Source organism: Aethalodelphis obliquidens, unplaced genomic scaffold (genome assembly GCF_003676395.1).
Source record: "Aethalodelphis obliquidens isolate GAN/ISIS:26980383/991018 unplaced genomic scaffold, ASM367639v1 scaffold10, whole genome shotgun sequence".
Classification (NCBI taxonomy): domain Eukaryota; kingdom Metazoa; phylum Chordata; class Mammalia; order Artiodactyla; family Delphinidae; genus Aethalodelphis; species Aethalodelphis obliquidens.
Genome location: NW_020837954.1, coordinates 11307019 through 11319634, shown reverse-complemented (window position 1 = coordinate 11319634; position 12616 = coordinate 11307019). Strand labels below are relative to the sequence as shown.

At 34.9% G+C, this 12616-nt stretch overlaps 1 protein-coding gene across 3 annotated transcripts in view; it reads left to right on the top strand.

The window, feature by feature from the left end:
- The window catches only part of BAZ1A (bromodomain adjacent to zinc finger domain 1A), a 94326-nt gene that overhangs the window by 63813 nt on the left and 17897 nt on the right, over positions 1–12616 (top strand). For 2 of the 3 annotated variants that reach the window (XM_027111050.1, XM_027111048.1), the window contains 5 exons: positions 1661–1785; positions 4606–5202; positions 6974–7137; positions 7855–8009; positions 10081–10229. In XM_027111050.1, the coding sequence (XP_026966851.1) occupies positions 1661–1785; positions 4606–5202; positions 6974–7137; positions 7855–8009; positions 10081–10229 (1190 nt within the window). The remainder of the gene's footprint in view (positions 1–1660; positions 1786–4605; positions 5203–6973; positions 7138–7854; positions 8010–10080; positions 10230–12616) is intronic. The other variant, XM_027111051.1, reaches the window with a different exon arrangement.

Genomic DNA, 12616 nt, shown 5'->3' with positions numbered 1-12616 from the left:
TCACTTAAAAATGTACACATGAAAGTTCATAGCAGCATTATTCTTCATAGCCAAAAAATGGTAACAACCCAAATGTCTATCAATTGATGAATAGATAAACAAAATGATATATTCCTTCTGTGGTATATCCATATAGCAGAATGTTATTCAGCAATAAAAGGAATGGAGTTCTGATACATGCTACAACATGGATGAACACCTTATGCTAAGTGAAAGAAGCTAGTCACAAAAGGCCATGTGTTATATGATTGCATTTATAGGAAAAGTCCAGAATAGGCAAATGCATAGCAGAAAGTAGATGAGTAGTTACCAGGGGCATTGGGGGAAGAGGAACTGAAAATGGCTATGTGGTTTTTCTTTTGGGATGGTGAAAATGTTCTGGAATTAGATAGAGGCAATGATTGTATAACCTTGTTAATATTACTAAAAACCACTGAATTGTACACTTTAAAATGGTGATTTTTATGGTATGTGAACTATATCTCAATTTTTTTTACATTTTGTAAACTTTTTCCAATTATATTGAGATGTAATTGACATAAAGTATTGTATTCATTTAAGATGTACAAAACAATGATTTGATAAATGCATATATTGTGAAATGATTACCATAGTTTCATTAAAATTCATCACCTCACATAGTTACAGATTTTTTTTCCTTGTGATATCTTAAATTATTAAAAAGTGAATATAGGCGTGTTACAGATCCCACCACTTCATATTTTTTGTACTCATCTAGCCTCACTCGTTTACATTATCTCTCTGGTTCCTGAATACATTTGAGTTTACAAAACTGTCTTTGAATGTAGAACATAAATGGTAGAATTAACTCAGGTTTCATACAACTTTAGTTTTGATTTGGACAATATAGTGGATTAAACATATTGTGTTCATTCTTCCTACTTATTATATCTGAAGTTTGTCTGCGTCTCTCCTCCACTCTTTGTCTATTTATCTCCTTTATACTCTGAGCCACCATCACCTCCCAGCCAGTTACCTGGACTATTACAGTGACCTCTTTACTGGTCTCCCCTCATCTACTTTCTCTCTCAGATGATTTTCCACATAGCAGCAAAAGTGCCTTCTAATCATGTCATTTCCCTTTTCTAAACTCGTCCACTTTTTTCCCATTACTTTTTTTTTCCCATTGCTTTTTGAATGATGCCTTACAAGGCCCAGTATGACCTAGCCCTGCTTTTTCTCATTCATATCTTCAATTACTTCTTTTTTGTTTACACCTTCTCAAAATTATAAGCTCCTTCCTTTTCCCTTGAGCTCAGTGCCTTAGCATGTTATCCCCTCTGCTAAAAATGAAGATTTCTTCTTACCTGCCGCCTTACCCATCCCCAGTCTCCATAGTCTCGCAGTTTAAATGTCACTTCTTTAAGCAAGCCTCTCTTGATCCCTGAGACTAGATTTGGTTCTCCTGGAAATGCTTTCATAGCATTTTGAACTTCTCCTTTTTTAGTATTTATTACATATTTTAATTTTACAATGATTTATATAATTATCTGTTTTCTCTGCAAGACTGTAAACTCTGTGTTATCTCGTTCACTACTTCCTAAGCATAATGCCTGGTACTTCATATGCAGGCAATAAATATTTCATGAATGGAATTATATATTCATTAATGAATATAATTTTTGTTTTCATCCTTAAGGGAAGAAGAAAGGGAAGATTTTGATACTAGCACTGAGGGCAAAGAAATAGAGCAAAAGGAACAAGATCAAGACACAGTTACTGAGGATGAAGATGACCCAGGATCACATAAAAGAAGCAGAAGGGGTAATACAGAATTTCTTAAGGGCATTCTTGCTTGTTTTTAATTGATAAGGCATTTTATTAATTCACTATTCTGAAATATATATTAGATTGCTTCCATTTGAGATTCCAAGGTGTGTTTGTTGAGTTTTCATATTTACTACTTTACATTGACCAAATAGAAATTTTTATTCTATAACATACTCATTCGACATGTACTGAATGCCTCTTAGTTGCTAGAGGTACAAGAAGTCAGTAATGCTTGTAATTGGTGTCATATTGATGGGAATGGATATCTCTGCTGCCTTAAAATAATTTCATAAATTGCTGGATCAAAGGAAATACATTTTTTTGAAAGCTTGGTACAAATTACTTCTGAGGATCTCTAACCGTCTTCATTTGATAACTATTAAAGGAGATCCTTAAGTTTATTCTGTGTCTCTAATTTGGATGGTATCTTTTTTTTTTTTTTTTTTGCTTTATTTTCTAAATGGTTATTGTAAGTAGACAGAAAATCTCTTGTATCATGGAGGCTGTACTGTCTGATTACAATGCAGTTGATTTAGAAATCCAAAGCAAATAAACCTCATATTATTAGAGTTTAAAACAAACTTCCAAGTAATGGGTCAAAGGAGAAACCCTAATGGAAATTAGAAAATATTTAAAACCAATTAGTACTGCATATTAACACTTGTTGGATACAGTCCACTTAAAGGAAAATTTATATAGCTTTAATACAAATTAAGAAAGAAGAAAGGCAAATTGAGCTAGGCATTCATTTAAGAAGTTAGAGGTAGAAACCAGAATAATCTCCCCAAATATAAGGAAACAGTAGATATGAGTAGAAATTAATAGGAGATAAAACTGCACTAGAGCCAAAAGTTTGTTCTTTGAAAAAGACACAAACTGGATAAACCTTTGCTGAAATTGATTTGGGGAGGGGTCACAACAAAAAATTAGGACTAAAAATGGAAGCAACATAACTACAGATGGAGCAGAAATTTAAAGATAAGTGGGGGGGCTTCCCTGGTGGCGCAGTGGTTGAGAGTCCGCCTGCCAATGCAGGGGACACGGGTTCATGCCCCAGTGCAGGAGGATCCCACATGCTGCGGAGCGGCTGGGCCCGTGAGCCATGGCCGCTGAGCCTGCACGTCCGGAGCCTGTGCTCCACAGCGGGAGAGGCCACAACAGTGAGAGGCCCGCATACCGCAAAAAAATAAATAAATAAAAATAAAGATAAGGGGATAACATAACAATTTTATAGCAGTAAGTTTGAAAATAGAGGCCAAAAAGGAACAAAACCCTAGAAAAGTGCAAATTATAAAAATGGATTAAAGAAAAAATTTAAAATGTGAATCGTCCTAAACCATTAAAGATTTTGAAGTCATATTAAAAGCCTTCCTATAAGGAAAACATCAGTCCTAGGCAACTTTATGGTGAATCTGCCAAATTGTAAAGAAGCAGATAATTCCAATCTTACACAAACTCTTTCAGGCAAGAGAAATAGAAAGAAGAAACACTCCCCAACCATTTAAGCAATATGACAGTGACTGAAACAAGAGAGAAGTCTAATTCTTCAACACAGCATAAAAGTCCAGGCAGGTCACCAGGAATCCAGGCTCCTTCTGTCTTGTTGGTACTGTCATCCTTAGGGTTTTGCTGCCATCCTCATGTTCCAAAATGATTTATCACCTTGTCTCCATTCTATCTAGTTGGAAGAGGGAAAGAAGAAAAAGAGGCATAACCCAGAGGTTATATATAATGCTTCTGCTCCCACCTCTTTGACCAGTAGTTTCTAATGTAGCCATGTTTACTAGGGAAAGAGGGTCTGGGAAATGTTGTCCTTCTTTTGGATTGCTAGGTGCCTAATAATTAAGGGGTCTGTTACCTTAAAGTAAAGGTTAGTAAACTATAGCCCATTGGCCAAATCTGCCCTGCCCCCTGTTTTAATATTACCCATGAGCTAAAAAGAGTTTTTACAGTTTTAAATAGTTGAAAAAATTTTATGAAGAATGATATTTTGTGAAGTGAAAATTACATGAAATTCAGACTCAGTGACCATAAATAAATTTTTATTGAATATAGCCATGCTCATTCATTTACATATTGTCTATGGCTGCTTTCATGCTACAGTGGCAGAGTTGAGTAGCTGTGACAAAAACCATATGACCCACACAGCTTAAAATATTTACTAGCTAGCCCTTTACAAAAGTAGTTTGCTGACTCCTGCCTTAGACGAAGGACTGAATGTATGGTGCAAAATAACTAACAGACTGTGCCCACACTCTCCAGTATGGAGATGGAAGATTTTTGTGTGTCCCTTTATATTTAAGTGTGTCAGTTTCTTATTAACATAGTATATTAGTCTATTTATGCTGCCATAACAAAATATTACAGACTGGGTGGCTTAAACAACAAATTTATTTCATCACAGTTCTGGAGGCTGGAAGTACAAGATCAAGGTGGGTTGATCAAGCAGGGTTGATTTCTGGTGAGGCCTCTCTCAGCTGGTGATAGCACCTTCTCACTGTGTCCTCACATGACCTTTCCTCTGTGCCCACAAGTGGAGAGGGAGCTCTGGTCTCTCTTCCTTAAAGACACCAGTCCTGTCGGATTAGGGCCCTGACCTTATGATCTCATTTAACCTTAATCACCTCGTTAAAGGCCCTGTCTCCAAATTCAGTCACACTGGGGTTTAGAACTTCAACCTATGAATTGGGGGTATGGGGGGTGGCGCATACAGTTTAGTCCAAAACGTGTAGTAACTCGGGGTAGCTTGTATCATATTTTTCTAATGAAAATTTAAAGTATGATGATGGTGATCAAAGGTTGTTTCGATTATAGGGAAAAGGGGACAAAATGGATTTAAAGAATGTACAAGGCAAGAAGAGGTCAACTGTGTAACAAGAGAGCCTCTTACTGCTGATGAGGAAGAAGCTTTAAAACAGGAACACCAACGAAAAGAGAAAGAGCTCTTAGAAAAAATCCAGAGTGCCATAGCATGTACCAATATCTTTCCCTTGGGCCGCGACCGCATGTATAGGCGGTATTGGATTTTCCCTTCTATTCCTGGATTGTTTATTGAAGAGGATTATTCTGGTCTCACTGAAGACATGCTGTTGCCTAGATCTTCATCATTTCAGGATAATGTACAGCCTCAAGATCCTCAGGTATCCACTAAAACTGGAGATTCTTTGATGTCTGAATCTACCTCCAGCATTGACCAAGGTCCGTGTGATGATTCTGTGCAGCTGCCAAAACCAGTGCATAAGCCAAATCGGTGGTGCTTTTACAGTTCTTGTGAACAGCTGGACCAGCTTATTGAAGCTCTTAATTCTAGAGGACATAGAGAAAGTGCCTTAAAAGAAACTTTGTTGCAAGAGAAACGCAGAATATGTGCACAGCTAGCCCGTTTTTCTGAAGAGAAGTTTCATTTTTCAGGTAAATTTTCAATGGAACCTGTTTCCTTTATTTTTCTTTCCCAATAATCTCTGGCTCAGGATTAAACATTTTTCAAACTATTAGAGCTGTGTTTAAAACAACTTCTCTTTCCTTTGGACTATGCTCTCAGTTCCTAAGTTAGGGAAAGTTTGCCAGTTAGAGAAATAAGGTTTTCTAGATTCCACTGGCTTCCATTTGGATTATGAGAAACACAGCTGACAATGTGAGAAGTTATGTACTCTTCCTGATCTCATTCCTTGATCAGTAGATTGAATACCTGAGGCACTAAGGTTACCATCGGTTTTTGAGATCTAATAATGAGTGAGTTCACTCACTAAAGGTTTTGGCTGAGGGTCCAGGGACAGTTTCCATTAGTGATCACGCCTTTGGAGATGGGCTGCAAGGACAGATCAGGTAGCAATATTTCTTATTTGATGGCTGGTCTATTGATGACAGATAAGAGAAAGCAGTAAGGCATTTATAGGTGTAAATGAAATTTTCTAGGTAGAGAACTCTTAAATTTAGGGTCATATTATTACCATGACTACTTTAATTCTCTTCAGGATTAAAAACTGTTGATCGCAATTCTTTAACAGCTTTAAAGCTGAGATTTTAATTCATAACACTGTACAATTCACCCATTTAAAGTATGCAATTCAGTGGTTTTTTTGTATATTCTTAGATATGTGCAACCATCACACAGTCAATTTTAGAACATTTCCATCATCTCAGAAAGAAATCCCATACCCTTTAGCTGCCACCCCTGTAGACCTAAGCAACCACAAATCTATTTTCTGTTACTGTAAATTTCCTTGTTTGAATATTTTATATGACTGGTATCATATAGTATATGGTCTTTTGTGATTGACTTCTTTCACTTAGCATAATGTTTTCAAGGTTCATTTAAGTTGTACTTCATTCCCTTTTATGGCCAATTAATGTTCATTGTATACTATATTTTACTTATCCATATGTTAGTTGATGGACATTTCTGTTGTTTCCACCTCTTGGCTATTACGGATAATGCTGCTATAAACATTTGTGTACAAATTTTTGCTGACACATGTTTTCATTTCTCTTGGGTATATACCTAAGAGTGAAATTACTAGATCATATGGTAATTCTGTTTAATCATTTGAGGAACTTCCAGACTGTTTCCTAAAGTGGCTCACCATTTTATATTGAGGGTTAAAATTTCACCATGTCCCTGTCAACACTTGTTATTACCTGACTTTTTGATTCTAGCCATTCTAGAGGTGTGAAGTGGTATCTCACTGTGGTTTTGATGTGTATTTCCCAAATGACTAATGATCTTGAGCATCTTCGCATGGTCTTATTGGCCATTTGTATATCTTCTTTAAGGAAGATATGGTCTGATATGAAGTATGTTCAGGGGAATTCCCTGGCGGTCCAGTGGTTAGGACTCAGAGCTTTCACTGTTGTGGGCCCCTGGTTGGCAAACTAAGATCCCGCGAGCCTCGCAACTCAGCCAAAAAAAAAAGAAAGAAAGAAAAGCATGTTCAGATCCTTTGCTCATTTTTTAATTGTATTATTTGTATTTTTATTGAGTTGTAAGAGTTCTTTACATATTCTAGATACAAATCACTTATCAGATAAATGGTGTGCAAACATTTTCTCCTTTTTTTTTCCCCCCACACTTGAGGATTTACTGAGTGTTTTTATATCCATTGTCTCACAGTCATACAGTCAGATGGGTAATTGTATTTTTTAATGAGAAAATAATAATAAAGATATTTGATAACTATTTCAGACAAACCTCAAACGGATAGCAAACCTACATATAGTCGGGGAAGATCCTCCAATGCATATGATCCATCTCAGATGTCTGCAGAAAGGCAGCTTGAGTTGAGGCTGAGAGATTTTCTTTTGGATATTGAAGACAGAATTTACCAAGGAACATTAGGAGCAGTCAAGGTTTGTCCCTGTTCCCATTTTAAATTTGCCTAATTACCAGAATATTGGCCATATTTGTTAATTTATTTGATATAGTCAAGGCATGTGTGTTCTGAATAAATACCAGGAAGTGATATATTTTTTTATGAAAACTAACTTTATTCCCCTGTATCAAATTGTTTATATATAGATAGAAATCTTTCTTAAATATGCTATATGACTATCTGCTTTCTTAAACAGAATTTAATGAACATAATTGACCTTTTTTAATATTAACTTTTGGTGTTTAAAAAGTATCTGTTTTATGGCATTTTCATCCGAGATGTTGAAATGTGTAAGGATATTTTCTTCTTCCTTGACTAGCTCCTGCCTCCTCTGCTGAGTCTGGTTTGTTTATTGGTTTCTTTGTTACCTTTTTAAAATCTGTAAGTAATTCATGCTTGGTATGTGTGTTCTGTTCATTCCTTTGCTATCATCTGTCACTTTTTTGCTACTGTCAGGTGACCAATCTTAGAATTGTTTATGATTTCACTATATAGAGAGTAAGGTATTAAAGCTTCCATCTATGAATGATATGAATTCCATTTTGGCCACTTAGTACCTTATTTTTAGACCCCTTTTTGATTCACAATCTGTTCTAGAATATTCATGACTTTTTCATATGTACATTGAACCTCATACTTCTTAGGAACAGTATATGTCATTTTTCAGGGTTAGTAAATTTGGTTTTTGTTACAGGTTACAGACCGAAACATCTGGAGATCAGCATTAGAAAGTGGACGGTATGAGCTGTTAAATGAGGAAAACAAGGAAAATGGTATAATTAAAACTGTGAATGAAGATGTAGAGGAGATGGAAATTGATGAGCAAGCAAAGGTCATAGTAAAAGACAGGTACAAAAAGGATTTTCTAAAGTAATCATCACTTTTCCTTGCCATTTTATACTTTTTTTTTTAAGTAAATGTTTCTTTTTCTTCAAAAAATTGTTTTAAAATCTTATTGTGAGGACCTTAATATTTGTAACCACTGAAGTGATGATTTTGCTAAACCACAGGTTCTCTGTCACTCCACTTAGTACTGAAGCAGCTGAAAGACACCTTGTTAGGATAATGATATTGATAGTTACTCAAGTTTTTAAAAACTCTTTGAACTTAAGGTTTTATTAATTTCAGAAAGTAGCTTTACACTATCCATTTGTCTTTTCTGTAGGAATACTTAGTAAACTGTAATAGACTAAAATATTATTTGAGCCATTAGTCAGAACCTATTTATCTATAGACAGATACTTTTACTTTTTCAGAGTTATTTTGGATAGTATCTGCCCTTAAGGATAAGTTTTATTGTCTAGAAGGAAATGGTGGAGAGACATTAAGCTAACAATTATAGAACAGGGTCAGAGTTCTGGTAGTAAATACCCAATGCAAATGTAACACAGGAGGGCTTCTTATCTTGGTAGAATATGGAAAACAGCAAAGGAAGTGCAAGAGGAAGTGACTGTGAACCTGAGACCTAAAGGTGGAAAGGATATGAGACTGGGAGGGAAGACATTATACCAAAGGCTTTGAGTGAATGAGCTTGTACTTTTTTTTTTTAACATCTTTATTGGAGTATAATTGCTTTACAATGGTGTGTCAGTTTCTGCTTTATAGCAAAGTGAATCAGCTATACGTATACATACATCCCCGTATCTCCTCCCTCTTGCGTCTCCCTCCCACCCTCCCCATCCCACCCCGCTAGGCGGTCACAAAGCACCGAGCTGATCTCCCTGTGCTATGCGGCTGCTTCCCACTAGCTATCTATTTTACGTCTGGTAGTGTATGTGTAAGTCCATGCCACTCTCTCACTTCGTCCCAGCTTACCCTTCCCCCTCCCCGTGTTCTCAAGTCCATTCTAATGATCGTTTTAGCTGCAGCATGGAGATTTATTGCAAAGGGAGTAAGATTGGAGGCGAAGGAACTGGTTAGTTAGGAGGCAGCTATAAGTAAAAGTTGAAGCATGAGAAACAGAGATAAGCTGCCTGAGATACTTATCCCTTAAGGTCCTCTCTGAAACCTTTCCCCTAAGCTTTGTCTCATCCACCTTCCCTCCTCTCGATATCTGCCCTTGTAACGTCCTTAAATGACTTGATAGTTTAGCTCTTGATTCATGTTTTTATCTCCCTTTCCTATTAGCTTATGAGAACTCCTAGAGATTGAGGGAAACTATTTCTTACACAGATATGAGTAAGCATTTGGATGAATAAGTGGATTCAAGTTTCACCTAATAGTGTTTTTAAGTACTATAAAACTCTTCAATTTTTTTGTGTGAATATGATCTTTGTAGCACAACATAGAAAAGTATGAAATAATCTGAAAATTAATGATAAGTGGAAAAAGAAAATACAACCATGGGTTAAAATATTAGATATATACTTTGATGGGACATTTTTATGACAAATATAAATATAATTTTATTCTTTTATTCTGTTTCCAAGATTTCTTCAACATATAAGACCTTGAAGGTAATCATAGTTTGAAATATATATATGTATTTTTGAAAATCAGCAGAAAGACCTATGGTTTAGGAAAGAAAGCTGAAAGATAATTTGTATTAGTAAATGCCTTACCCGAAATTTAAAAATTCTCTGAAAGATGGAACTGGCTTGCTTTGTACAGTACTCTCTACTTATTCAAGTTTGCTTCAGAGAAAGAATTCTTAGCCCAGCCTTATCAATCATATTCTGAGTTACTGGGAGGAGAGAGAACACTGTGAGTCACTGTACCTGCACCCCTGCGTGTGAGATCCTTGTTATATGTGGCTGTAGATATGACACATTTAAACTGGGAATGTTTTTCAAGTATTCCTTAATTGCCTATTCTTTATTTTGTGGATTCGATTGAAGACTTGCTCTTAACAAAACTTTATGTGTGGTGCTATGGGGAATAAGATAATCCCTGTCCTCACTGTTCAATGTTTTAATTGTAGACTTTTGGGCATAAAAACAGAATCTCCGAGTACTGTCTCAACTAACGCAAGTACACCGCAGTCAGTGAGCAACGTGGTTCATTATCTTGCAATGGCACTCTTTCAAATAGAGCAGGGCATTGAGCGGCGTTTTCTCAAAGCTCCACTTGGTAAGTATCTGTTTTTAATTCAAAAGATTAGTTATATTTTAAATGCTTTTGAATTGCCCTTTAATTGATAGAACTTTATTGTCTGACATAATAAAATTGATTGACTAATTTGAACATTTTAAGATTGCATTTTCATTTTAAAATATGAGTTCTTTCAGGTGAGATTTATTTTTTTAATAATACTTAAATACTTTAAAAAAATTTTTTCTAGGTATTCATTCATTTTAATGAATGTCTATTTAACTATTTCTGTCAATCTCTTCTTTTATGAACTTTTCTTCTGAAGAAAGATTACCAAATCCTGTGACTAGCCAGACCCTGAATAATCAAGGACTATACATAAATTTGTTGTTGTTGTTATTTAAAACAGAACCTCAAAGAAGCTACTTACATGTCCCCCATTAGGGGTATGGTTTAATAATATGGTCATTCACCTGAGCACTGTGTACGAAGTACCAAATCAGAAATACCAGGTGTTAAAGGGTACACAGATGAGGAAATGCTCTGTAATTTATGGTTAGGATGACAGAAATAATTCTATCAGGAATGTGTTTCAGCAATTGTGAAATTAATATGCTTTTAGGGACTAATCTAGGAACATACTCATTATGTCTTTAGGAAAAATATATGTGTCAAGTTCCAAATCAATTTTCATGTCATAACTGCCTCTACTTCCCTGTGGTCTTTCTGAAAAATGGAATTAATTTATAATTCATCATATTGAGATAGTTTATATCTCAGTAGTGGGGTACTAGAAGAAACAATTTTTTTAAATGATATATTTTTGGTCTCATATTGAGAGAGCAACTTGAGGAGATGAAAATTCTTTAAAAATGATTTGAATGTTACTTTGTTGAGTAGTAAGAACAAAACTTTCATAAATAGATGGTGCTAAAGAGCAATTTTGGAACGTCAATATATTTGTAAAATGTTATTTTTAAATTGAAGGATTTGTGGCTAGTATCTCATTATTCTAATAAACCTATCCATATTTTTATATTTTTTATAAATTGATAATTCCACCATGAGCTTAATAACTCACTTTTCACATCAAAAGTAGCACTTGTAAGAAATAAAATACATATGATCATAAAGATATTCAAGTTTGTATTTGTTGTATCACTGCTATTTTGTCTTCAGTATTTCTTAATATTTTCTGTGTTCAAATCAAATTACATGTACAAGGGATCTCTGTATTGTTTCTTACAAACACATGTGAATTTACAATTACTTCAATTAGAAGTTATTTGTAAGTCATAGAGCTCTTATAAATGTAAGGTGTTACTACTACTCATTAATTCTGTGATTCCTAAAGGGTGAGGGATAAAATGCAATTCTGCTGATTTTTCCACTTCTGAAATTGCCGTCAATTAAAGTTATTTATACGTTTGGGGGGATCAAATTAATTATTTAGTGTGTTTGTCTTTTCTTCAGTACATTTTATTAAATATTTACACAAAGGGAAAAAGTTAACACTGAGAGATGTTGCAACTTACATCTCATAGGTTTTGTAAGAGCAGAGAACTATAGTGTTCCTTATGCTTGTTTGTATACAGTAGCATTAGAACATGCATTTCAAGCTGAGACATAGAAACAATTTTAATTTGGGATCTTAAAAAAATAAATGAAATAAGACAAGTTCAACGTACCTTACTTACTTCGTAAATGTTGGTCAGAGTCAGATGTTGATCATTTGTAATATGGATGTTACCGTCTACCATTGCTGCTTCAAAGTTAGTAGAAGAACTGGTGTCTGTAACTCTTTATGTTTAAGCCTTTGAACAGTCTGTTTTGAATGAGACCGCAGGAAATGGAGGTACCTCTAGAGTTTTAAGATAGTCTAAATATTTGGAGCAAGGTAATCAAGAATATCCTTAATCCGGAAGAGAAAAGGGGGTTCCACTTCATGAATGTTTGAGATAGAATATTTATTAAAATCCTCCATTCTCTTGATAATTTTTCAACATAGCAAATTAACTATAGTAGGAATTATCCCAGTTTAGCTTCAGAAATTATTTCAGTTTCTTGAGGAAGCAAGTAAGAAATAAAATTTCTACTTATGTTCCACCTTCTCTAGTATGTCCCTCTTATGCTAGTGATCAATTGCATTGATAAAACTAGGCTTTTTTAGCTTGGGGAACGTAATCCTATTTCAGTTAATGATTTTAGGTAACGTGTGAGAATTGTTTAAGTTGATAATTTAATCATTTATAAAGTCATCCATATGGTTAAACCCTTAAGCTATAGGGAAAAAAATTGTCAAACTAACTTTATCAATTTGAAATTAGGTAGCACAGAAATTAATAAAGATCAAAAGGGAGATAGAAAAAAAGACAAGAAAAAGAGAGAGGAAGATCAGTCTAGTGTGACAGATGGTAAATTTTTAA